The sequence below is a fragment of the Lepidothrix coronata genome, unplaced genomic scaffold (genome assembly GCF_001604755.1).
Source record: "Lepidothrix coronata isolate B3197 unplaced genomic scaffold, Lepidothrix_coronata-1.0 Scaffold104, whole genome shotgun sequence".
In the NCBI taxonomy this organism is placed as follows: Eukaryota; Metazoa; Chordata; class Aves; order Passeriformes; family Pipridae; genus Lepidothrix; species Lepidothrix coronata.
This window is the reverse complement of record NW_016690284.1, coordinates 927,937-955,322: the sequence shown is the minus strand read 5'-3', so window position 1 is coordinate 955,322 and position 27,386 is coordinate 927,937. Positions and strand designations below refer to the sequence as shown.

General features: G+C 38.8%; 2 protein-coding genes across 3 annotated transcripts in view; one reads left to right on the top strand and one right to left on the bottom strand.

The window, feature by feature from the left end:
- Positions 1 to 14,175, bottom strand: part of WDR70 (WD repeat domain 70) — a 133,705-nt gene extending 119,530 nt beyond the window's left edge. The window contains exons 1-5 of one of the 2 annotated variants that reach the window (XM_017823660.1): positions 13,631 to 14,175; positions 11,758 to 11,820; positions 11,551 to 11,634; positions 9,600 to 9,714; positions 5,290 to 5,488 (exon numbers count right to left, since the gene is read on the bottom strand). In XM_017823660.1, coding sequence (XP_017679149.1) covers positions 5,290 to 5,488; positions 9,600 to 9,714; positions 11,551 to 11,634; positions 11,758 to 11,812 — 453 coding nt within the window. In that variant the 5' untranslated portion in view covers positions 11,813 to 11,820; positions 13,631 to 14,175. Of the gene's footprint in view, positions 1 to 5,289; positions 5,489 to 9,599; positions 9,715 to 11,550; positions 11,635 to 11,757; positions 11,821 to 11,910; positions 11,978 to 13,630 lie in introns of those variants that run through there. The other variant, XM_017823659.1, reaches the window with a different exon arrangement.
- A 1,310-nt stretch (positions 14,176 to 15,485) lies between these two features.
- The window catches only part of NUP155 (nucleoporin 155), a 31,098-nt gene continuing 19,197 nt past the window's right edge, over positions 15,486 to 27,386 (top strand). Inside the window, exons 1-16 of the mRNA XM_017823592.1 lie at positions 15,486 to 15,615; positions 16,591 to 16,728; positions 17,059 to 17,155; positions 18,288 to 18,358; positions 19,230 to 19,322; positions 20,110 to 20,276; positions 20,726 to 20,831; positions 21,371 to 21,444; positions 21,744 to 21,835; positions 21,968 to 22,065; positions 22,160 to 22,312; positions 22,905 to 23,005; positions 24,966 to 25,136; positions 26,139 to 26,249; positions 26,747 to 26,841; positions 26,995 to 27,025. Coding sequence (XP_017679081.1) covers positions 16,611 to 16,728; positions 17,059 to 17,155; positions 18,288 to 18,358; positions 19,230 to 19,322; positions 20,110 to 20,276; positions 20,726 to 20,831; positions 21,371 to 21,444; positions 21,744 to 21,835; positions 21,968 to 22,065; positions 22,160 to 22,312; positions 22,905 to 23,005; positions 24,966 to 25,136; positions 26,139 to 26,249; positions 26,747 to 26,841; positions 26,995 to 27,025 — 1,578 coding nt within the window. The 5' untranslated portion in view covers positions 15,486 to 15,615; positions 16,591 to 16,610. The remainder of the gene's footprint in view (positions 15,616 to 16,590; positions 16,729 to 17,058; positions 17,156 to 18,287; positions 18,359 to 19,229; positions 19,323 to 20,109; positions 20,277 to 20,725; positions 20,832 to 21,370; positions 21,445 to 21,743; positions 21,836 to 21,967; positions 22,066 to 22,159; positions 22,313 to 22,904; positions 23,006 to 24,965; positions 25,137 to 26,138; positions 26,250 to 26,746; positions 26,842 to 26,994; positions 27,026 to 27,386) is intronic.

Genomic DNA, 27,386 nt, shown 5'->3' with positions numbered 1-27,386 from the left:
ACCAATTGTCTGTATAATCGTACTTATTGTATTATTTTATTAAATTGTTATTCTGACTTATAAGCTCTCTTCTGAGTTGAGTTCATTTCCCCTGCTGGTTTACCTTTAAACCAGCACACACACTTAACAGTTCTCTCTTCAAACACAGAAGTGGTACCAGCAGCTCCTAAAGAAGCTGGCTCCACCAGCTTCAGACTGATCTGATAAAGGGTCTCTAAAGGAGAGGATAAAATGTAAAAACAGGACATAAGAAGACCACTGAAGTTTGTTTAAAAGGGCACTAGTAACAATAATTATGTTCTATATCACATTTTATTTAACATTGCTAAAGTCACATCTCTCTAATTTTTAAGTACTTCCCGGTTAACAAATATATGCCTACTAATATTCTCACAAAATATTTCTAGAAACAACCTCATAGGACTAAGTGTGTATCTGTGGAGGAAACATTCTAAAACTTCTCATATTCTGTCATATTACAAATTAATTAAAATCAATATCATCCACCAAAAAGGCATGGCATGATACACAGCAGAGAAGGCTTGGCCTTACTAGGTTGTGCAGAATCGATAGACATTTTTGAAAGTACATTCATCTTCTGTAGAACAACTGGTAATCACGAACTCAGGGCACTGTGTTGAAGAGAAGATGAGCAAACATCCCACGCCTTTTTATCAAAGACAAACATTTCCTAAGGGAATTACACTGTTAGCTTCCTCTTCAGTTTCTTATGTTAAGCATTCCTTCCATTACAGCTTCTGTTTGATTGTCTCACATTTTTAGACTGAGCTTCATTATACAAATTTTAGGGGACAGATTTTGTTTTCTTTTAATTTTTGTGAAGCTTGCAAATTCATTCTAACTCACTTTGGAAATATTTTTTCTTACTCTTTGCAACAACAGTAATGACATCAATAATCCTTAACAAAAATTCCACAACTTGTTCCAAGTTTAATATAAAGAAAATACATTTATCTGATTTTTATTGTCAAGACCTAAGAACACAGTATGCACATATATGACAAAAGCATTTTCTTTTTGATTAAGTAGGAAGGTAACACTCAAATTAAAAGCAATGGTAATTGCTACCTATTTTTCATCAACTTCTCAATGCCTAGAAATGGTTAAAAAACAACACCTCTCATTCTCAAACCCACACTTTTCTGTGCCTATTGCACACACAAAAATTGCTTTGTTTGGCTTACTACACTTTTCCTCTTTAGACAAGATGAAACATGACTGGGTAAATAAGATTCAGCAGTTACCAGGACAGACAATCCTCAGCCTAAATGTTATAAATCCTTAAGATGACTAAAAATTCCCCTAACATTTATTTTTACAACACCATGATTTTTAACCTGGTTCCCTAGCCAAATTCTAATTGGAGCAATTACAGCCTACTTAAATTCTCCATCTAAATCAGCAGGAAATGGCTGTCTTCCATTACGAACAAATGAATATTACTGGTATGTCCTGTTAAACTTCTGCAAAAAATTTAAAAATATCTCAAAAAACAATTCCAAAACCTAGAATCCAGCTATGCTATCATTCTGGAAACATTCCAAATCAGAGTACAGCCTTGGGCCTTGAGGACACCCAAGGCTGTACTTGTTTCAGGGACATAATTACAACATGATTATGTTGGTGCTGCAGGGAGAAACAGTTCTCTGTTCCAAAGGAGACTCAACTATAACTCAGCTCCAGACAGAAGGTAAATCCTTACCAATCCACCTGGTAAATCGTTCAACAATCACCTTTGTACCTGTTGCTTGAAGTCAGGAAAAGTGTCACAACATGCTAACGGTCTGTTAAGTTTTGTTAAAGATCTCAGCACATTTTCTAATGACACGTAGAAGAGAGCATGAACACATACACACTCTCTTACTAAAGTCTTTTAATAGGTGCCATCCATTCCCTTGAAAAATGTTTCTGTCCGAGATTTAAAGCTGTCCACCTATCAACACTGCCATGACTGCTTTTTGCTAGTCTTTGTCCCCCTCCAGCCAAATTTTGATGGCACAAACACCAGACAGATTCCCCGTGCATCTTTGCAGGGCAAAAAACCTGGCAAAGACTATTGTATCTCCCAGCCTCAAAATTTACCAAATGAAATACTGCCCTCATTAAGAATCTGCTCTCTGTAAAATAAGCTGTTTTCTCTTCTAAAGATTTTCTTCAAGTATTCCAGAAAGGCTTACTTCTCAGGATAGAAACCAAACCTGTAAAGCTTCATACTACAGAAGATGCTCTGCTGCCTCCTTCCCCCTCTCAGCTTACAACCACATGAAAAACTGACACTGATGATCCAAATAGGTTTTTACACCAGTAGAAGAAAAAGTACTACAGAAAAGCACTGATCACAATAGCCAACTTCTTATTTTCCTCACTCCTCAAATTAGCCTCCTATATAAAAAGGAATACTACAACAAGACAAAAATATCAGAGGGAATTAATATTAAGTGTACCTATTACAAAAATGTATAATACTCAAAAAAATATCAGTGCTGATTCAAAAGAATTCAGCAAATAACTGCTGTTAATCGTTTTCCCATAAAAACACTGATACAAAAAATTCCCATCAAAGATAATAACCACCAGTAACTCCTTCTACCATATGTTTATTCCATAAAATATCCAGTGTGAGCTGGGCAGTCCTGGGCCAGCCCTGGACTCAAAAGTTGCCAGCCTCATAGCAACCCAACTTGACAAATGTGCCTATTGACAGTCTGTAATAAAAAAGCAAAAACAACTGAACAAGGAATAGTGAAAAACAAAATGTTCCTATAATAAAAACCACAGCTGAAGTCAGGCTTGAGATACAGCAGCAAGTTATCAAGGTAAAGCCAGTATTTTGATATATTTTATCAGTTATACAAAATTCACAAGACTTCTGATTACAAGTCGCAAATACACTGCAATACCTGTAAGCATTGGAGAAAAATGTTATTCCTTCAGGATCAAAAACATTGATACTTGTGTTTTCAAGAAATTACTTCAGCAGCAAAATATGCTAACAAAAGAGAGACAGTGTCATACTACATCTGAGGGAAAAAAAATATTCAGCTTTCAGTTTCTCCTTTCTCAGTTCTGTACCCATGTATACCAACCACAGCCTGACATACAAGCAAGGAAAACGAATCACAGAGTTCTCATAACTGCAACACCTGCCTTCCCTGGGGCTCACAAGATCATCCTGTGATCACCAATCGATCAACAGGAAATCAGGAAAGCACAGCTGCTTCCTGATTCCCTTCACAGGAAAGAAAAACTGAGTTCACGAGCAGCAGTAAGGGAAGGCTCTAGACCCCAAAGGCCTCTGGCATTCACACTGACACAAAATCTTCCCAGTTATAAATTAACTGTTTAGACTGAAAAACCACAAGTCTCATATTTCTGCTGCTCTGCTTACTCTCAACCAAATCTATTCTAGACTGTTTTGTAACTATTGTCTTAAGTTCAGACAAACTTAAATCACACCAGACCGCAAGTTACCTTTCTGTCTGAAACTTTTCAGTAGGGTCTTTTAACTCTGGTCTCCAATAACCATTTCGTCAAGCCAGCTGTAGCATTATTCAAATAGATATAAATAAAAAATAAACACCAGTGTCTTATTAGAAATTAAAACAGCCAATCAGCAAAGTGACTACTGAGATAGGTTAAAGTAAAATAAAACTACTGAGATAAGTTAAAGTAAAACAAGCTGTTTGTGAACACAGTTTTTGCCTTCGTCATTCTGGAGAAGAGAAAGAGTGACTTCAGTATGACATGATACACAACTGAAATTCAGTGAGCCTATGACACCCTCAGGAATATAGACTCACTCCACTGAGCCATAACAGCTGAAAAGTAAGACAATTACTAACATAGATCAATAATAGTAAGCCATAAGTCAAGTTAGGGTTTATGTCGTTCTCAAGGGAAGTTTGGGATTTATCGCCAGTTGGTTCCCTGAGACAGAAAAAGTCATATGTGGGGTACAGAGGAGATCACAGAAGGTACAGGACTAAAACATACAGTTTGATAATTAAACAAATCCATAGGCAACAGTGAATCAAGTGGACCAGACATAATAATGTAAACCCCTATGGCACCAGAATTTCCTCTGCAGGGAAACGAAAAAAAAGAAAAAATTTGTGATCGTGTAAGTTTAGGCTCACTCTAAAAATCAATTATGTCATTGCTTAAGAAGTTCATCTCATTCATTTTAATTGAGCACTATAAACTTAAGTGTTGAAGTTCACAAAATGCAAACTAAGAGATATCATACAAAAACAGAGCACCCAGTAAAAACTAAAGAGAAGTTGAAAGGAAAGCCTTGAGACACCCGAAAATTTGGGGCTTTTTTATAGTTAGGTTTATATTTGAGTAACAGGACATACAGGTCTTTTTCTGCTACCCTGTGGTTCAAAACATCATAAGTAAGGCTGTTTTTACAGGACTTCTATCACTGTTGCTACACGTGGAAACCATCAAACAAAATTCAATGCCACAAAACATTTGATCCAGGCAGTTTTGAAGAACAAACATCAAACCATTAATCTTTTCACGGAATTGTAAAGGTTGGAAAAGACCTTCAAAATCATCCAGTCCAACCGTCAACTCAGTGCTACCACTGTAATCCTTAAACCTCTAAACCACATCACCCAGCACCAGATACAGATGCCTTTTAACTAAATGGAGAAAGATTTGCTAACTAAATATCTGTGATACCAAAATTAGGCTCTTAGGGGTTTTTCTCGATTTCAATATAGACAGAAAAATCTATATCTCTCTAGCAAATAGGCCTGGCTCTTTTTTAGAAAAAAAAACAAACCAAAATACACAAAAATAAACAACAAAGAAACAAAAAGGGAAAGAAAGGAGGAAAAAAAGAAAAAAAAAACCCTCAGTTACCATCGTTCATTTTCTCAAAACAGTCATGGCACAGAACTGTTTCGGACCCACCTCTGCCTCCTCTTTCTTCTAAAAAATTCTACACATGATTTGGGAAATAAACCATCTAAAATATTAATATGAAATGTTTACCTCATTCTTTCATAACATGAAAACAAAGAATTAAACAATATATAATTGATAATGAATTTCACATGTGTAATTTTGTTTTAAATCCTAGTATTTTTAAATCAAAACAATCATTTGCATTTGATAAAGTATCATTAGAAAAAACAGATAACCTGCATTTCAAACAAGTCACACTTCACCTAGAAATTCCATCGTAAAGGAAGAGCACACACACAAATCAGAGTCTACTGAAAGCATTAAAACATTAAAGAGGAACAAATTACTTACATTATCTTCTTCCTCTGTATCATCATTGTCATTATCGTCATCACTATCCTTGAACCCTGGTGGAAGTGGTGGCCCAATGAATTCATCATCATCATCATCAGTATCCTCAGCTGGACCTTTAGTAGAACTCTGGGGTTGCATGGAAGGACCAGTTAACTCTTCATTTGAGCTGTCCTCACTTTCACTACTGACTATCTCTCTGCAAGAAAAATTTAAAACATTACTATTTCAAGAACATGGCCACTTCCATAGGAATTTTCCAATAAAAGATGTTGGGCACTCTTGTCAATCTATAGACACCAAAATTAGCAGTAAAATGTATATTAATGTACATTTTTATTAACTATCATATTGAAAGCACAAAAAAAAAGCTTTGGGAAAGGAATATCATAGTGACAGACAGTTCAAAAAACTGAAGAAAATAAAAAAAGTTAAATGGATTGTAAAAGCAACAGTACCACGTCATTAGTACAGATTTCAACATTGCTTAGAAACCAACAGAATATACTGTTACACAGCAATTTCAAGATTCTGTTTCAAGCTGCAGCTTGTACAGATGCTCTGCACCTCTGTTGTCTGGGTGGAAAACAAAACAGTAACTGCCCAGGCTCACACCCAGACTGAGAACACAAAGCATGGCACTTGCTTTGAAATGCTGGTAAAGAATAATAGAGTAATAGGCACTTTCGCACAAAGTCTAAACTCTGAAAGTTACATCAAATTGCCACTTTGATGTTGTCCAAATCGGTTGTGTAAACACATTATTTTTGGCATTGGGAAATTTCAGAAAAGTTGAGTTATTTAGTCCACGTTCACGCAGTTTATTCAAAATAGCCGCGCCCCCTCTGCTGGCAGCTCCAAGAAGCGCCACTCGAATCAGCAGAAGATCTCAAAGGAATTAGCAGCCTTTCGACTACATAAAGTGTATCATCACTTGCAGCACAAATCACTTGTTCCTTTCATATTCAGTGAGATAAACTCCCAAGCCAAGTCTTGCAATTTGATCTTATATTTTCAGAATTTTTAAGTGAGCAGACTGCAAAACAGTCTTATTTTTCTCTTCTCTTTGTTAAACTATAGAGGTATCACTTTAGGGGTTTTTTTTAAAAAAGTTTAGGTTATCACTTAAAAACTGTAATAAAAACATGAATGTTTAAGAACATAATAAAGGATTAAGAAAATCAGTTCTAACCTACGTAATTGTGACAGAGAAGGCATCCTCATTCTGCCCCCAACACCAGCTGCACAGTAAACAGGTACTAACTACAAATTTTGTGTTGGACAAGATTTATTCCTATTATTTTAGGAATAAATCAAAAAAACCTAAACCCAACACAATTTAGGTCCTCAGATATTACAGAGAAGAGGCGGGTTTGATGCCTGAAAGTTTTTCTAAGTTTTCCAACTATACATATTAGCATAATAAACTACCTCTACATACGAACTTGCTTTTGCATAGTGATGACAGACATTTAAAAGACTTCCATCAGGATATGATTATCTAATAAAAACAACTCAAATAAAAAGAGTTTCTCCTACTCTACAACAATGGGGCAATCAATATCCTTTTACCAAAAGGAAAATTTTACAGCATGTGAAGCACAGCATGGGATCTTCAAAGTTCTTCCAGTAAGTTATCCTCAAAACTAAGTTCACAAGACTATGGGCAAAAGACTTGTGTTTTAACAGCTGATATGCATTCCTAGACTAAAAATCTTTTCCCCAAATGCTAAACTATTTAATAAGTTTTGGAATGTAACCAAAAATATACACTGTGACAGTGAGAAGGATGTATACAACATACAAAGGAGGCCATTCCAATCCGGGTGTCACGGATTTTCAGATCTTTCTACAGACACCCAAAAGCAATATCTACCTTTCTTCCTAACTACCCGTCCTTATCATTTTCTCATTTGCTAGGAAGGAAGTTGATCAAATCAAACATTTCAGTATTTTAAGGGGCAGTGTAGCCACTCTGCACATGAAATGGCCAGAGTTGCTGTCCTATTTTTCAACCCCACTCCAAGCTTGGCAGGGACAGCCAAGTACTCCAGCTACAGCTACCGGTATCCTCTGTCCTGACTGGAATAAAGTCAAACATACCAACACGCCAGTGCAGCCAGACCAAAAGCCCATCTGCCCTCCTGACAGCAACTGGAAGTGGTGCTGACAGAAAGGATAAAACAAGTGGTGCTCCTTCAACTTTCAGCCTTCCAGTCTAACTCTACCAGGGGCTGTAAAGGCAGAAGAACCATTCTGCCAGCCCCTTTCCCAGGATTCAGAGAAGTGTAAGGAATTTTTTTTGCTTCCCCTTATTACCTCCTCAGTGAGTGAAACAAGCTGTAAGAGTAAAGAAAAGGAAACTGTAACAGAGCATGGATGGTACACTAAGAGAAGAAATAATAAAAAACATTCTGAGAGTTGTGCAAATATGTGAGCATATCCTTCCCATGTGTTAACTCTTCTTACATCATTCACTCAATTTTCTCCATTTTTTTCTTTTCCTTTTGCAAAGCAAAATTACTATACTTCTGCACAAATACATTAAATACCATAACTATTGTAAACATCCCTCTACAGCAAAACACCTCAAGAGCCAAAATAATCAGTAGCTATTCTTCACGTTGTTTTGGAGAGACTATCAACTAGAAAATTAGTATAAGGGCTACTAAGATAACTGAAAGTACCTGGAAATTAAAAAAAAAAATTAAGTCAGTAAACTGCTGCCATTTTCAGGGAACAGATGATGCTACACATACTAAATCAGTTTATAGTAACTAAAATCTACTTTATAAAAAAAAATAGAAAATTCTGTATTTCAGACTTAAATTGTTAGTTGCAGAATTGTTCCTCTGAATTAAGACTGAGGCACAATGGCACATCTCTTTCATTAGCTTCCTGTTTCTAACCACTAAGTACTAAGCCACATATCCTGTTTTACAAGGAAATACAAAACTTCCAGGAGAGCTTTTCATGTCAAGCCCTTCCTTCTCAATGCTTAGTAAAAACAAAAGGGAAAACAAAAGGAAATTTACTATCAGCAGAACTCGGATGAGTTACCAGAGCTTACCTAATAACTCAGCATACTGAAAGGTATTTGTTATCTTCCTTCATACAAAGTCCCTGGAGTTCTCTCCTGTCAGGTCCATTAGCAAAATGAAATTATTATAGAAAGCCTCTGCATCAACTGACTGCTCTCCACCTTACCATTTGTTTAAATTGCTTCTGTATACTGGAGTCACCCATACACAATACACGACCACGTTACATTTAAAATTCTTGTTGTTCTTCATTATGTCACCAAATAGATATACAAGTTCATCAAAAAAAAAATGGGAGCATGGATATTTTTCCCTCGAGCACAAGAGGATCCAGAGGGCAGTATTTCAGCTATTTCAGTGAGAGTGCATGGCTCGTTTGAGCTTTTCATAGAGCAACAGGCAAAAAATTTTCTAACAAAAATTTGCTCAGTCTGAAATTCTAAAAGTTTCTCTATAACAACCTACCACATATAGACTCAACCAGCCCCTAACATACACATATATAGGTATGTATATATACATACATATATATATATATATACATATATATATAACATACATATATATAGGTCTGGTAGAGTCTTGTATGGCTTACTAGACTTTGATAGATAGAGAAACCTAAAAATTTACAGTGCACTCATCTCTGCAAGCCCTGCCATACAATGGAGTTTGTGGTCCCCATTGCCCTCAGCTCCTTTTGATCTTCCAGCAATTCAGAATTCAAACTGTAAAAGCCACAGCATACATTGTTTATCAATAATAAATGTTGGCAAGTCTTAAGAGTATATTTCATACTGAAGACAAAACAAAAAACTTTGTTTACCCCACCATTATTCTAGAAAACCTGCATGCAGAGGCTCTCCACCTACCTCACTTCCTTTTTCATCAGACATGAACAAGTACACTCCATTTACAAGCGAGAAAAATAGCTGCTAATAAGGTTGACATGTTGTCATTATATCTGCCCTAATAGTTAAAAAAATCCACAGATATTGACATTATTGTTATTTTTAAAAAGTATGCCCAACAGGATCAAGGAGAAGACTGCAAAAATGAATATCAAATATACCTAATATCAATATATACAAATATGGACACATCTTCAGGATTAAAAAAAAAAAAAAATCAAAATCCGTGCTTTCACTGAAATACTTCAGATAACACAGACATGTTCACAAAAGTTAAATGTCACTCATGTTATCAGAACAAACAAACACCCTTTTCAGAAAAGAAATCTGCTACATGGAATCTCCCACCATATCTAAGTACCTTTCAGTTAATGTGGACCCAGCTCCTGTTGCACTGGATGCTGAAGCTGATGACTCAGCACATGGAATTCTAAACTCCTTTTCAGTCTGGTCTTCCTTTTCTCTTTCACGGGCCTCTGAACACAGAGAGCACAGAAAAGACAAATAATCAAGTCTTTTAGAAAATATTAAAATTAGTTGCTTGCTGAGGATAGTTAGCCAACTTTCTTCATTTTCAGACCTATATGAAATATTTGAAAAGGTAACAGCAAATAAAACATTTAACCTGAAAATACTTTTACACATAAACTAAATTTCCATTGCTGCTGAAACGATCACAATACAAAATACTACAAGAAAACAAAAATGCCAGTTGTTCATTTGTACATGCTTTCAAACATAAGTTGATTACATAAGGATGCTGATATTTCAGTATTTTCAACACTATATTAAAGCAGCATGATCACTTCAGAGAACTTTTGATGTTCTCATAGTGCAGGGAACTAAATTAGTACATAAGCATACAGATGTGAACACCTGCAAGACATAAAACCAGGAAACATATCAGGTAGTGGAGGAGACATATGCGAAAGTTATCACAGTTATTCCAAAAAGCTAAAAATCAGAAGTGTATCTTAAGAAATCTGAAAATAAAATGCTCACATTAAGCCCCCCAACAAAAAGCTGTAACACATACACATTTTTGATTGCTATACACTGAAAACTAAAATTTTTTTCTAAGTTAAATACCTGAACTACATACAAAGCTTTAAAATTTTTGTCAAAATAATGAACTTTACAAAAAAAATGCCGCATGCTTCCTTTACAGGCACAAGCCTAGAATCTGGGGGCAGGGCAGGGGGATGGGGTGGGGTGGAGCAGGGAAAGGAAGAGGATACATTCATGACATAGGTCAAGATATCTTGACTTAAAAACTCAGGGGTTTGTAATCGCTTACTGAATCTCCCTCCTAAACAAAAATTTGATGTAAACAAATGATTTCTCAAGAGAAATGATAGCTCAAGTTGAATGACTCTCAAACATAAAAAGGTTTCCAACATGGACACACATTGTTGTGTTTAGATTCAGCGAACACAAAAAAAAAAACCCCAAAACATTCCAAACTGAATTTGGGAATCCCTTGTATATTTGAATTCCACAGTGTCTTAAAGTCCACAAAGTCAATGAGCCCACACAGATCTTGTGGTTCTGCATAGAATCAAGGCAATAAAAAGCCCTAACATCGTAACATGATTAGATTATTAAGGTCTATTAATTTCATAAACTGCAACAGTTAAGAGAGCAGGTTAAGTATAATCTAGTAGGATGGAAGCTGCTCAACCATGATGGCATCATATGAAAAACAAAACAGAACACATACGTTCTGCACAAACTGTCCAAGCGGAGGGAGAAAGCATGCAAAATTGATAAAGGGATTTCTAAATATATAAGAGTGCTCTCAAGGACCTTGTTTGGACTGCTTTTCACTTGGATACAGGCAGAAATGATACAATTTCCTCCATCTACCACTCTCAAACCACCACCTTGAAAATGCACAGCAAAAGACAGAGACACACTTGTGGACTGCAATATAACCTGATGTTTGGTATAAGACAAACACGTCTTCTTCATTATTCTGTTGTCTTTAGATTAAAGCTTCGTACCATCTTCCCTTCCAAAATACATACACAGCTACGTAAAAGAAGAAAGGAAATACTCTCATATTCAAATTCACCTTTTTACTGTATCTGCAAGCTTGCACACTCACACTGCTCTTACATCCTCAGACCTCACAAGTAAATTAATAACTTTGCTATCCATCAAGGCCCAAGCTGTTAAGGACTGTTTTACTTGAACAAAACTGCGTCTATGTTTTGTTCTCTAGACAGCCAGTCCGAGACACTTCAAACATCACCCTAAGAGAGGAAACCAAAACATGTTTTAAAACGCATTAAGCCGACTACGCTTCTTACCCAAGACCTTTCTGCTCCTCTCTACTGCGGTTCTTCTCGTTTGCTCAAACATCGCTTCGAGGTCAAAAGTCCGAGCTTTCTTCCCTAAAAACAAAGCAAAAGCAGACTGGAACAGAGCCCCACCTGCAACTGAGAGGCTCTGCTCCCACGTCCACCAGCAGCCTCCGCCGGGGCTCCCCGGCACTTCCCGCCCGCATCGACACGCACCGAAGCCCGAGAACCCCATGGTGGCCGCCAGCTCCGGGTCGGGTGCCCCCAGCATCTCTGCGTCTGCAACGAGAGGGAGAAGAGAGGAAAGCAGGGGGTCAGGGGGGGCCGCGGGCTGGGCTGGGCTGAGCCCCCGCGCACCCCGCCGCTCACCGCCCTCCGCCGCCGGCTCCATGCTGCGCCTGCCCCGGAAACACAACAGCCGCCAGCAGGAAGCGGCCGGGCGGGACCAAAGGAGTTTCCTTCCCATCGCAAGAACCCGTCAGCGTCATGGAACCAACGCCCTGCTCCTGGCTGGGCCACATAAAACTGACCCACGTGACTACGAGTGTCGTGTAGACGCTCCTAGAGCTCTGCCAGGCTCGGTGCCGCGACAAATTCCCCGGGAAGCCTCTTCCAGGGACCGACTATCATCTCAGAAAATGAACCATTTCCTGATGTCCAACCTGAATTTCCCATGACAACAGCTTCATGCCACCTCGTCCTGTCCTACTGCTGATCACCACAGAGATCAGATCAGAACCTTCTCTGCGCTGCCCCCACGAGGAAGATGTTCCGTGCTGTGAGGTCCCCCTTCAGCCTCCTCCAGGCTGAACAAGCCAAATGACCTCAGCCTCTTCTCTTAAGTCTTGCCCTTGAGACCCTTCACCATCTTGACCCCCCTCCTCCTGATACACTCTAACAATGTGATCTCCTTCTTAAACTGAGGTGCCCAAAACTGGACACAGGACTTGAGATGGGAAGTGCAACCCCACAGTAAAGTGTGGAATCGGGGCCAGTGATACTGTGTCTCATGCATCCAGGACACAGTTGGCCCTTTTGGCTTCCAGGGCATTGCTGGCTGATATTCAACTTGCCATCAACCCTAAAACTCAGATTGCTTTTCATGGGGCTGCACTCCAGCCTCTCATCCCCCAGTTTGTTTGTATTACTAGGATTTCCCTGTCCCAGGTGGAGAATTCGGCATTTGCTCTTGTTCAATTTTACATAGTGGGCAGTTGCCTAGCTCTCTATCCAAATCTCTGTAAGGCCTCTCTATTATCAAGGGAGGCCACAGCTCCTCCTAGTTTAGTGTCACCAAACTAACTTAATACCTGCAAACCAGATCATTTATAAGAATATTAAAAAGCACTGTACCTAAAACTGAGCCCTGGGAAACCTTGCTGGTGACTGGTTGATAGCGTCTCAATCTTGAGAAGATACAGCAAGAAATTCCCCATTTGCCATGTAAACCCTGCAAGGGTTGAGGCTTAACTTCAGGTTCTGCATTTGGAAAGCAGAGCAGGAGGATTTTGTTTCTTTTGCCATGAGCCTCTGCTATAAATGAAGCTTTCCAGAATGTGTGCTGGACCGATCCAGGAGCAGAAATTCAGTGCAGTCTAGGCAGCAAACATGACTTACAAATCAGACCCCTTCCCTGAAATCCAAGTTTCACCCAGCCCCAAAATTTCCTGTGACAATTTCGAAATGTCTATGCTGTTCAGAGCAGACACGTCACTTAGCAGAGACCCAGCCTTGGTAAGTTAACAGCCTGCTACAGTCACATTGATATGTCAACCCAAATTCTGGAAAAACAGTAGCTTCCTCAGGCAACTTCCACCCTTATCTCTGAACAGAGGCACTGTGCACACCTTAGAAGGGGAATCCCTGTGTTGTCCCAAACACAGGCTCCTTACCTGGTGTGTAGTGCCAATTTACACACCGAGGTGAGGCATTTCTATTTCTTTATTCTAGTTTGCACAAAGTAGGGAGATGTGTGGTAACTCACAAAAGGCTGGCCTCCCAATCATCAAAGCTTTACACTATTTATACATTTTAACAAACAAAGGCATCAGCATTCATTGGTTAAAAATTACATAATTTTTTTATTAACCTCTATATGGTGCTTGTATCTCTCACTTGTCCTGCTAAGCCTATAGGTGCAGTTCTTCCTTCCTCTTCAGTTTGGGGTTCATTTTGAGTAGGTAGTCAATGACTCCGTGGCTGGGATCACCCACTGCTGAAATTACATCACACACTGCTGAAATTACCTTTACCCCAGTTAATGCTCAGTTCTGCTGACTTCACTCCTTGTGACTCTTATCAAAACGATCTTGTAATTGTCTTCTCCTTAAAACATAAGATTTGCTAAGTGTACAATGTTGAAATGCGATTGCTTAACCATAACTGTCCATCCACATCTACAAACTAAAAAAAATTGCAACACTTGACTCAAACCCCTATTGAAATCATAAGGGGCTCAGTATCACCCTGTTTTTGGCTTACATCACTACACACAAAGTCACAGAATCACCAGGGTTGGAAGGGACTTCTGGAGATCATCCAGTCTAACTTTCCTGCCAAGCTACGGTCATCTGAAGCAGGTGACACAGGAACATGTCCAGGTGGTTTTGGAATGTCTCCAGAAAGGGACACTCCATGACCTCCCCAGGCAGCCTGTTCCAGTGCCCTGCCACCCTCAATGCAAAGTTCTTCCTCATGTTAAGGTGGAACTTGTTGTGTTTTAGTTTATGGCCATTGCTCCTCATCCTGTCACTGGACACCACTGAAAAGAGTCTGCCACATCCTCCTGGCACCTGCCTTTGAGATATTTATATGCATTAATGAGATCCCCTTTCAGTCTTCTCTTCTCTAGACTAAACAGGCTGCTGCAGTCTCTCCTTATAAGAGAGATGCTCCAGACCCCTAATCATCTTTAGCCCTCCACTGGACCCTCTCCAGTAGCTGTCTTCCTTGGATTTTCTTCCGAAATCTGCATATGTCTGTCTGATCTATACTGTAACTCCACAGTAAAGATCACACAGTTATCACTCAGGCTGGCAGCATAAAACCACTAAATCATTTAGGCTGGAAAAGACCTCTGAGATCAACAAGTCCAACCTTTGTCAACTAAGACTCTCTTTGCCTGGGCTGTTGCAGGGGCTGGAAAAGACCTACTGTGACTGCAGAGTGGACAGGCAGGTAGGGAGCTGCCCAGGGCCACACACCACTGACTGAAGCCACTTCCCATTGCTCTCCTCAGGGCCCTCCTGTGCCTTTGAGGGGTGGCACAGCACATTACTCCTGTCCCTTGGGTGACCTTGGGGATCCCTGCAGGATGCAGCACAGCCCCGACGGGGCTGTCAGAGCAGATCACAGAATCACAGAATGGGTCAGGTTGGAAGGGACCACAGTGGGTCATCTGGGCCAACCTCCCTGCTCAAGCAGGGCCATAGAGCACATGGCACAAGATTGTGTCCAGATGGTTCTTGAATATCTCCAATGATATTCAAGGGAGACTCTACAGCCCCTCTGGGTAACCTGTTCCAGTGCGTGGTCACCTGCACCGTAAAGAACACCTCGTGTTCAGATGGAACTTCCTGTGCATCAGTTTCTGCCCGTTGCCTCTTGTCCTATTGCTGGGCACCAACGAGCAGAGCCCGGCTCCATTCTCTTGGCACACAGCCTCCTTTAGATATTTATACACACTGACGAGGTCTCCTCTCAGTCACCTCTTCGTCACACCTGCTTTGTCGCCTCTTCGCCTCATCCCTCCCACCCACGCAACGCCGGACCCGCCCGCCCCGGGGGCGTTCTCACTGCGGAGACGCTCCTTTTCCGCCCCCCTTCCCTTCCCATCTCCTGCTTCCCGCCGCCGGAAGTAGCGTCGCGCGCGGGGACTGCCGGGATTGGGCGGGCGGTGAAGCTGCGCGGGAGTGTCGCCATCGCCGCCGCTGATCGCGATGCCCGCGGCCACGAGCCCCGCGGCGCCGGCCGCGCAGGAGGCGCTGGAGGCGGCCGGTCGCATCATCGACCGGCAGATCCAGGACGACCGCTGCTACCCAGACCTGTCGGAGCTGCTGGCGGTGCCGGCACCCGGTGAGTGAGGGGGCTCCGCTCGGGTCCCGCCGCCCCCGGAGCCCCCAGGACCCACCGCGGGGCGGCCCCGGCCGGCGCTGCCCGGGCAGACACGCGCGCGGGCCGTGCCGGGGCCGGGCCGGGTCTGAGGGGCTGCTCCGTCACAGCCTCGGTGCGCGGGTGGGAGCTGTGGGGGTGAGCCCTGCGGGGGCACTGGGCTGGATCTGCCTCGTCTCCCTCCAGAAGGTGAAGAAAACGGCGCTAGTTTTCTGTTCTGCCTATTGGGAATCTCGTGCAGGATGCTCTCGTGGTAACCCGTGCGCCTATCCCTAAGTTACAAGCAGCCTGGAAAGCTCTTTTTCGGCTTTAATTTGTCTCTAGCTTTATGTCACACGTGGGTGTGATGTGAGGCATACGTCTTTTCAAACATTTATCTTCCTTAACATATCAAGGCAGCATTTCTCCATTAGTACTGACTGTTTGGCAAAGTGGGCTGTGAAGAGGCACTCTAGAGCTGTAGGTGTATAATTAATATACGTCCAGGAGTGTCTGGATGCATACAAAGAGTATCTGTTTTCTGCTGTGGTGTGTATGGCCAGAGTGTAACTGCCCTGGCAGCATCATGGATACACGTCACATAAAATAATGGGTGTACATGGGTATTTTGACTTGGTACTGGGAGTACAGATCACCTTTTCTAGGTGAAGGAATATGGTCCTGGGTTCTTCTAGTATGTATCTGGCCATACGATGAATAAAGGGCTGGAAAGTGTCATGGAAAAAAAGGGGGTAAGGAGCAGGCTGGGGTCTAGATGAGTTGTTCTAACAGTTTGTCTGCAAATCTGTTTGCTCTTGTCTGATTTAAAGTTTAGATTTATTGTTCATGGTTCTACTTACAGAAATCTTTGTTCACATGTATCTTCTGAGTAGTGGTATCTGTATGTTTAAAGTCTCTGTAGCATCAAGGCATTTGATCATTTTTTTTTCTTACTTGCAGGTAGCCCTACTGTTTCTGGTATGTCGGATATGGATTATCCTTTACAAGGACCAGGTTTGCTGTCAATACCTAATCTTCCAGAGATCAGCTCAGTCCGCAGAGTCCCACTTCCACCAGAGCTAGTGGAGCAGTTTGGACGTATCCTTATGAAAAAAATATGTTAGATTGTGTAAGCAGTAATATTAGCAACAAATTTCTTTCGTCCGTATTCTTCTTCCTCAATCTTCTTGACAGACTCCCAGTAAGAAAATTTTATGTTGTTCAGGTTCTCTTCATAGCACTCCAAATGGTAACAAGGTCCATTTGTGTAGAGTTCCTGGTGGAATTGGTTATTGTATGAAGAATTTTCAAGTATATGGTACACCGTTTCTGTACTACTGTATATTAATTAATAGGATTTTTTTAAATGCTCCAAAGAGGATTTTGCTACCCAAAATGCATTTAATCCTTACATCAGCAGTGCTTTAGATATGCAGTGCAATTGTATGATGGGAGTATTTCCAGAGATCAGCAGAGCTTGGCTGACCATCGACAGTGACATCTTTATGTGGAACTATGAAGACGGGTATGTAGAGAACACATTCCTGATTATGTTTTATTTGTCCTATAGCAGAGTTAAGAGATTGCAGTGGTGGAAGATTGTTTACTGGCAGCACAGAGGTGTGCTGTTCAGTTTAACTGATCTTGATTCCTCTTAGGCTTTACTGAAACTTTTGAATAATAAGTATTTAAAGGTGTGTAAGAGTTAGTAATGTTGCTGCCAAATCATCTACAGATGAGAGAAAGGAAAATGCATTTTCTTAGGGTTAGACTAGTTAATATTCTAAAGTTACTGCAGTATTTACGCTAGAGCTTTGCTTGTGCCAGAAAAGTAGAAAAAAAATTATTCTAGTTGCCTAACTTTTTTAAGTAGGTTTAGTAGGTACTGAGATGCATGTATAGTGACCAGTCATTCCTACAATGGTGAGTAATACAGCATTAATATTTCAAAGTATTGTTATTGAACCTCTCCTCCCTTGCTTCTTTTATGGATGCATAAAACTGAAAATAAGTTCATTGTATTTTCAAATGGCATTGATAAGTTTTTAATTTGTGGGTTTGCTTCTTTATTTGCCTATGTAGAAGGAACTCTTTTAGTAAGAATTGCTTTGTGTACAGTGTTGCATTCTAAGAAGATTGAAGTTCAGATTAGCTCCTCTCTACATTTACATTGTGTCAGAGTGTATCAAATACATTCCCCAAAGAAAAGGACACTGCATGGTGTTAATGGTACATGGTAGGAAGGAAACTGGAACTTTGTGCTTCAGATAGTTTTCATGGGGCAAAAAAAACTCCCACGTAACTTCTTCCTCTTGATGTTAATCAGTATTGAGATGCTGCATCATATAATTCACAGTATGAATTTACAAAATACAAAAAATATAAAATACTGCAGTTGGCTTTCACGTTTTAAATTCAACTATGGGGGCTTCAAGCAGCTTAAATGACTGCATAGTTTTGCTGTGAAACTTCTCTGTTATTCTGTTCTGCTGGACCTGCTTTCCCCGAGAGTGAAAGATGTAGATGGTTTCAGCATGTTACACAAGTATTAGTCATTTTTAAATATAAACAATCTGATTTTATTTACTTTGTTATTATGTGATACTACATGACAAATTTTATGCAGGAGTTTTTCTTGTCTGTTTGTTTGTTTACAGGGGAGATCTGGCTTATTTTGATGGCCTTAGCGAAACTATTCTTGCAGTGGGTCTTGTAAAACCAAAGGCAGGTAAGAAATATATGACAGTGATTAGAATTAGGCAGTACTGAACCTTCCATATATTTTTTATATATTTGATATATGTGCACGTATATTTTATACTCTATATTAATAATCTAATGAAATATACATTAATATAAAATAAAATGTCTTATTTTATACGTATCCGTATATATTAACGTGCATATATATTAACGTCTGGATGTGGCACTTAGTGCTGTGGTTTAGTTGACGAGGTGTTCAGTCTCAAGGTTGGACTCAGTGATCCTGGAGGTCTTTTGCAGCCTCAGTGATTCTATGATATGTGAAAATCTGTGGTTTGTGTATGTGTATATATGTACACACAAGAGACATCAGTTTTCGAAATGTTGTAAAATTAATTACAAGCCAAAAATAATATAGTATTAACTATAACTGGTTTATTACTGCTAACTATATATATTAAATATAGTATGGTTCACCAGTTATTTATGCTGATAAGCTTGCCTTTTTTTTTTTTTTTGTCACATCATGCTCCAGCATTTATATGGTTCATAAATTTACACATTCAAGCAGTAACTCCCATGGGATCCTGGTTTCTAGCTCTCCCTGTTATTTTGGTAGCTATTGCCTAAATAACACTGAAGTCAAAGTTGAATTGGCGAAAGGGTTGAGTTTAAAAGAAGTATATTTGTAAGAAAAATGTCATTTTAAAGATCCTGTATTTCATGAACTGCTGGCTGAATATTCCTTTCAAATTCTAGATTTTCACACATCTTTAGGTTTTACATATGATTGTTCCCTCTAATCAGTTGATATGGCTTTCTAGTGGATACATTGGCTACATCATGTGATCTCAGGGCAGGCTGCAAACTAAATTTTCTTTTCTTCCTTTATTTAGGTATCTTCCAGCCTCACGTACGACACTTACTTGTTCTGGCTACACCAGTGGACATTGTGATTTTGGGGCTTCATTGTTCTAATATACAACCAGGTAATTCTCTCTTCTCCATTCTTTCTAGTTGTGTATTAACAAATACACATAGCAACTTTATTAGTAGCGATTCAAAAAATAAAACCAAACCCCGAACATGTGCTAAGTCCCTTGCTAGTTTTTAAATCTTTAAATTGTGTTACAAACAGGGGAAGTAATTTTTATGGTGTGTGCACTTGCTGGATTATGAACTCCATGAGAAGCGTTGAGTTTTGTTACTCACCTAGTTAACATAAAAAGAGCTTTTGAAACAGGTAATCCTGTTAATTAACCAGCATGTTGGAGAGGGAGAGAAGAAATGAATCTTGAAACTAGTGAATACAGTTTATTAACTTTGTTGGCATTTCCTACCACAAATTTCCTGCCAATTTTTCCTACCACAAAAATTGAGAACCTGGTTTTTTTAGGCCATATATATTAACAGAGAGAAAAAATTATTTGGAAAAAGTAACATTTTGCTTTTTTAATGCTCTGTTGGTGTGAAAGAGATAATATGTAAAAACCTGTGTTTTGGACTTGTTGCAATTTAGAGGAGGTGACAATGTATAGAAATGAAAAACATTGCATTTCCTTACTTGGGAACTTACACAGAATGTTTATTTTCTTAAAAAACAGGATTTGTTCATCTGCAGTTCACTTTGGACAAAAGCTATTCCAGAATATGTTTACTAATTTTGAAATATGGTGTGCTTTTTCCTGCTTTCTGAAATGTTTCTTGTCACAGACCTGTAATAATTATTAGAACAGCTTAAAATCTAAAGAGGTTTAATTTGTTTGTTTATCTGAGGTACTGGATCACTCAATGACAGCATGTCTGGAGGAATGCAGCTGCTACCAGATCCTCTGTATTCACTCCCTACCGACAATACCTACATCCTGGCAATTACCTCCAGTGATAATGGGCGCATCTTTTTGGCTGGAAAAGATGGCTGCTTATATGAAGTAGCATACCAGGTATGGTGTTTGGTACCTGACTGTGGGTTTTACACACAGGCATGTTTCATTGTTTCATTGTTTTGGGATATAAGCAATAGGAATTCTAGAAGGTGTCAAGTTTGCAATCTTTTTGCTTCTATGATTGTGTTGCATGGCTTGGTTGCACAACAGCTCTGATATCTTAATGTAGATGCGTTTTGTTTGAAGAAGCAGGAGGGAGTAACAGTGCAATCTAAGTCAAGTTAAAATCAAATTGTGACATATGCACAATTTTTTATGCAAAATTTTCCTTTTAATGGTCACTTTTTTTCTTTCAATTGAATAATACATACTTGTGAAATTAAATCAAAGTAGTTAGATTTTTACTTGTTTTCATACTTATCCCGTAAACAACTTTTTTAATTTTGCTACTAGTTTGGAATTGTTTTGCTTTTTTCTTTCAATGCTGTATTTGTTTTAAATTGTAGGCTGAAGCAGGCTGGTTTAGTCAGCGCTGTAGAAAAATAAACCATTCAAAGAGCGTGCTGTCTTTCCTTGTTCCTTCATTGCTACAGTTCACATTCTCAGAGGATGGTAAGTACTGATTTTAAAGGCTTAGCCAATAATTTGATGTAACCTTTTAAAATGATACTACGAAGAAGTCAGACTGAATAGTTTGCTTACTCATAGCATTGAATGATTGCCAATGAAATTTGCAGTGATTATTATGGAAGAATTTTGTAGTTGTATACAGATTGTTTGCATGTCTAATTCAGGATCTAGATAGCAAAGCCTGAAAAATTTGGCATTTCAGACTACAGTTAGTGATCTGTATCACAAAACTAATATGTGCTTTGTGGGATCCGCGTGGGGATCAGTGTGAACACCAAGAATCTATAAGTAAATAATCTTACCCTGTTTTACTGCTTAGTGAAAAATTAGACAATTTTTTTTTTTTTTTAGTTTACTAACAGTTGTGTGAAGTTGATTGCTGTTTTAAATCACTTCCAGTAGGAGTCCTGAGACTGCAGTTTTTGTTAACTTACAACTCATTATATTTTAGGTATTCTAAACTTGTTTTCACCAAATCAAGTGTTAATTTTCTGGTTCTCCCTTTTCCCCATCCTCCCCAGATCCTGTGGTTCAAATTGCCATTGACAACTCTCGAAATATCTTGTACACCCGCTCCGAAAAAGGAGTCCTGCAAGTATGTGACTTCTTATGACTGTGGCTGTGTTGCTAATGTGTATAATAACGTGTATATAACATTTTAAGTTTTCCTCAATACCTGGGAATTGTCTGTAGGTATGTCAGGACATTATTTCTGTTGATCTTTTTCTAACAAAGTGTGTGCTAAAGACTTAAAGTACTTTTAAGGAAAGAGTAGCCTCAATTATATGGAAACATGAGTATAAAATAAAAATGCAGTGTGAGTTTCTGCTTGGTAAGTGAGGCTGTATTTATTAATTCATTCCTAAATCAGTAAGCTGTATTATTGAATTGCAGGTTTACGATTTGGGGCAAGATGGTCAAGGAATGACCAGGGTTACTTCTCTTTCACAAAATGCTATAGTTTCTGCTGCAGGGAGCATTGCCAGGTATGTTCATGACAATTGTAATGTAAGAGGCTTCCTATAAGACCAGTAGTTTCATACTACCGTTTTGAAGAATGTTATTTGCCTATTTCTTTGGATTGAAAGTGTATGGGATTTTTTTGTTTTGTTTTTCAGAACAATAGATCGTTCTGTATTTAAGCCTATTATTCAAATAGCAGTAATTGAAAATTCTGAATCCATAGACTGTCAACTACTAGCAATCACCCATGCAGGTAAAAAAGCAGTGCTAATTCCCCTCTGTTTAAACTAATAAACAGTATCTGCACAGTTTAGCAAATTTGTGACCTATTTCGATCTTTTTTTCAGGTGTCCGACTGTATTTTAGTACTTCACAATTTAAGCATCCAACAGCTCGTCCTTCCATGTTAACTTTGGTTCATGTCCGTTTGCCACCTGGATTTTCAGCTTCCTCTAATGTAGAGAAGCCCTCAAAGGTTCACAGAGCTCTTTATAGCAAAGGTAAGTTGTGGAACGTGGCTTAAATGAAATTAATTTTTTGGGGGGGTGACAGTCACTGTTGCACTGTTTTTGTATTGGGGAACTTGAAGGGGTGGGAATAACTGAAAGCTCTAAGTGTGGCCCTTACAAGGTACTGAACAGCTGCCAGATGGTTCCAGCTTTATGCCATTTCTGATGGTAGGCTCAATTTTTAAAAGTGCTGCAGAAATGCAGGGGGCAAATATCTCTATATTGCTGACCCTTTTGGTCATATGTACTGATTTTTTGCATTGAAGTCATTTCTGGATGTTTTCTCATCCATCTGCATAAACTCTCTTTTTTGAGGCACGTTCTACCCATTTTAGGCTCACTTTTATTTGCATTTTAGATAGGAGGTGGTGTTAAAAGTGACCTTCTGAAGAACCGTATGGCGTACAAACTCAGGAGATGTTATTTGCTGCTCAAATTGTATGATAACTACTTACAGATTGATTTTTGCTAGTTTAAGAATGAATTAATGAGTTATGAATTTTATGGATGATTATTACTTCTAATACTGTTCTAATAGACTAATACAGTCTTCTAACAGACTTACTGTTGCTCTTCTTGCTAGGGGTCCTGCTGATGGCTGCTTCAGAAAATGAGGATAATGACATTCTGTGGTGTGTCAATCATGATTCTTTTCCTTTTCAAAAGCCAATGATGGAAACACAGGTATAAATCTAACTTCTATAGGTTTTTGATGAAATCTAGGTATTATTTTTTTCTTTTCTAATAACAGATGCTTGAATAATACTGTCTGCAAGAAGTGGGTAATTCACAGAAAACTTCCGTGAGTTAGAAAGCTACTAATCAATAATGCTTCAAAGAAAAAAGGTAGTTGACTGTTCTGTGAATGAGTCTCTCAGTAGACATCCTAGTTCGGACATACTTTTCTAGCTTAATGCAAGCTATGTATCAAAAAAAATTACCTTAACTTCTAAGACTTGACTTAGAAGTTGCATATATTTGAAAATACTGTTGTCTATAGCATGCTATGTATTCTGCACAAGCACAGGAAAGCATGTTCCGCAGCCCTTAGAGGTTTTTGTTGATGAGGATAAAATTTGGTAAAGATTGTTTAAAATGTAGGTGCTAGAAGCTTCAGGATTCTTTACTTAAACTGATACGCCATATCTTCATTAAATTTCACATATGATTAATCTCTTAATTATTTTATAGGAGTTTTTCTCTGATTTTCTTTTTCTTAATTGTTACATAAGTGAGTTTGTAGGAGGGGCTTGGAGAGGCTAATTTGCCTTATGTTTTGGTTCAGGGAGAACGTTTCATGTATTCCATCTCTGAAAGAAGTTTCAAGTCTTCTACTGAAGTAGAGGAGTGACATGTCAAAAATAGCGCTTATTGAAAGAGTAGTGGAGTTGGAGTGAATGGGAGGACTGTATAAGCTAAAAGTTTCAAAGTCAGGTTTTGGCTTTTCTTCTGCTTTAATTAATAACTTACAAAGGAGTTTTATAGTTAATCCAGACCCCTTCCCTGCAAAAACCTAGGTATATGTATCCCAAGTGCTGACATCTCTTTTTTCCCAAGGCATCTGACAGTGACAGATGGGTAGGTTTTCTGAACAAAACTGCAGCCTGTTCTTGAGCAACAATTCTTCCTTGTTAGCATACACAGTTTTCTGCAGTGTCTCACCAGTGTATGTCTCTTCTTGAGTTATATTTAAAGTACTGCTGCCAGCTGCGAAAGTCTTGTAAACCTTTGTGATTCAGTTACAGGTTATTTTGATTCTTTAAGAAATAATTTAAATTCATGATATTTGTGGTACTTAGTTCTGATATGGTTAGCAGATGGTTGGTGTTTATATTGTAGCAGCCTTACTTTGCAAGTTGTTTTACATTTAAATGTAAAACACTATCTCTGTCTCCCAAAAGAAGCAGTATATTATTCCCTTTCTCCTAAAACCAACAGTGTATATACAGCTGTAAATGTGGTGGTAGCCTTCTGTTAGACAATACAATAACTTGCATATTTTCCCTGGCTTTTCTGGTGTCAAGAGCAGAATCTATTCTGTGTAATTTAAATGATAAATTGCCATGGCCCAAGGGAAAAAGGGATAGGGACGCAGCACCACACAAAAGGGTTCAGACGCAGCTGAAAGTCTGGGTGCAATGCCAGTTTATTAAAGGCAAACAGGGACTTATATAGGGTGAGGGTGAGGGGAGGATTCATAACTGGGGTGGAGCATGGGATTGACAACCAAGGGTGAGACAGGATTGGGAGACAGGGGAAAGGTGGGTGTAACTTATGGGTATCCAAGGGAAGGGACCAATGGGGGCTCACTCTGCGCTGCAACAACTCTCAGCCAATCAGTGACAGAGGAGCGGGAAAGCAGAGGAGAACAGGGGAGTAAACAACTTTTGGCGGGAAAATCTGAGAGACTGAGAGGAATAACACTGGGGTACATTAAACTTAATATAAAACCAATGATGAACTGGGGAATAACAGTCAGTCCAATAAGATATCAGTCCATTCAAGCTCCATAAACGTCTCTCCATGCTTGAAATCTCTCCCATTCTGATTTTCCGTCCTCCTCAATAAATAGTAAAATATTACCATGGATATGCAAAATCCATGTCTGTTACCAAACTTTGGATATTATCTATCTATTGTTCAGATGACCACCCGTGTTGATGGACATTCTTGGGCTCTTTCCGCTATTGATGACTTTAAAGTTCAGAAGATTGTAACACCACTAAATAAAGATATTATTCCAATAACTGACTCACCTGTTGTTGTGCAGCAACACATGCTGCCACCTAAGAAGTTTGTTCTGCTTTCAGCCCAGGTGAGTATTATGTTGCTTGATGTAGGTAATCAGAAGAATAAGTATAAAGTTGGACAACTCATCTAAACCTATACATTCATCTTAGATATGTTTTAAGGATTGTGTTATGAACATGAAAATGAATAAAGAAGAAGATTGCTACAACCATCTCTACCTGTTTTAAATTTACTCAAAGTTTTTAGGCCAGCTTCTCTTGTACAGTGTATTAAAAGTTGTTGGTCTCCAGAAAACCCATGTAGATACAAATCATTTGGGAAGTTCTTTTAACCGTGGTTATGCTTTTGATTATATGACATTGAAACAGTCGCTGGCTGCCTAGGAAATATAGTTCAAGTAAATATTGTTGGCAATTGAAATTTGAATAAATAATTTCTCATTTGTCATAGAAAAAGTCCCAAAAAAGTTAGAGTGGGTTTTAAAAAACAAAACCCACAAAAGTAAAGAAGCTAACTTCTGTACTTTTCTATTCTGGTTACATTTAGCAATATTTTAGACACAATAGGTCATTTAAAAAAGAAAATGTTTAAATATTAATGTCTTGCAACTTCTAGACCCGCAAGTTGCATCTGTTTAATAGCAGCTGTTTTGTGAAGGGCATTAACTGAATCCTTTCCAGTAGTTAGGAACTGTTATTGGATGCAGGTAAGGTGATTGAGTAAAATCTTACCATGCCCTGAAGTCTTCAGGCATTTTTTTTTTTCCAGGCAGTTCTAAGGGTTTACAAGATACATAAAGCCTTTCTTTTCTGCATATACATGCTGTGTGTTTATATTCATGTTGGGCTAAAACCAGCAAAATAAGAACACTGTGGAGAGTTTATAGCCATTGTAGTATTTTTCCTGCCTTTCCTAGACTCGCTAGTCAAACTGGACTTCAGGCACCAGTTATGTTTTGATCCGGTGGAGGAAAACTCAGAAAGCTAAATATAACATTGCTGGGAGGCATGTTGGAATGGGCAGAGTAAAGACAGCTTTTTTCTAACTTACTTTGCCTTATTTTTAGGGAAGCTTTATGTTTCATAAACTCAGACCTGTCGACCAGCTGCGGCATCTGCTTGTTAGTAATATAGGTGGAGATGGAGAAGAGATAGAAAGATTTTTCAAGTTGCATCAGGTAAGAAGAGCTTTTGAAATGTTATGGAAGATCTGTTATATTTATCTAAATCACTTTCTTTAGCATCTTTTTGTTGTTGCTGTAAACTTTTAGTCAACACTTCATTTACCAATTACAGTAGTAGCTTTTCCTTTTCTATTGTCTACATAAAACTAAATTGCATAATGAGAAATAACTTCTCATTTTATAGTATCTAAAAATTAAAGTTTCCCTGAAATTCTTATATGTCTTGCATGCAGAAGTATAATGCAATTCTTAGTTTAGAAGAGAAGGTCATCTAAGAGTAGGGGTAGAAGATTTTCTAAAAAAAGTTGAATTCTTACCACTACAAGTTTTTACATTTTACATTTTAAGGCCAGTAGAAATGTGTATAATTGGTTTGGGTGGTTTTTTTTAAGGCAAACAACAACAAGTTTAGTTACTGAGCGAGTGTAACTTCTATACATTTCTTATCAACTTGATATAAGACACCACACTAACAGCATAGTATGCTCTAGGAGGATCAGGCCTGTGCCACTTGCCTTATTTTGGCCTGTTCTAATGCTGCATATGATAGAGAAGTATCTGCCTGGGCTACTCGAGCATTCTTCAGGTAAGTTTCAATTCTGTATATTGTTCTGAATATTATGCTCAGGATCAGTACAGCCACTTGTACAGGATTTTTAACCTGCTACTTGAGTGAGCCTAGTTTTACAAGGAGTGTAGATTGTTAAATCTAGTAGAATATCCCTTTGCACTAATTTAGGGCTCATCAACAAAGGAAGCTTTCTGTAATGGTGATTTCTTGTTAGTTCCCCTCTTGGATGTTTGTATCTATGTGCAGAGGAGACTATTGAAAATGTTGTTTAGTCTACTTGAAATGCACTTTATATATATTTCACAGTATCTCAATTGATAGAAGTGTAGAGTGTAGTAATACCTTTAATGAGACCAACTCAGGCAGCTGGAAAAAGACAGGACAAGGTTTTTTCATTTTGTAGGGGTTTGGTCGGGGTTTTTTGTATGGTTTGGTGTTTTATTCTTAACATATCGTAGTTTTTGCTGTTCACCATTGCACTAAGGAAATGTGGTGCTGTTCAGGGCCTGGTGGCTTTTGGTCATATGTGTTGATTTTTTTTTTTTTTTTTTTTTTTTTTT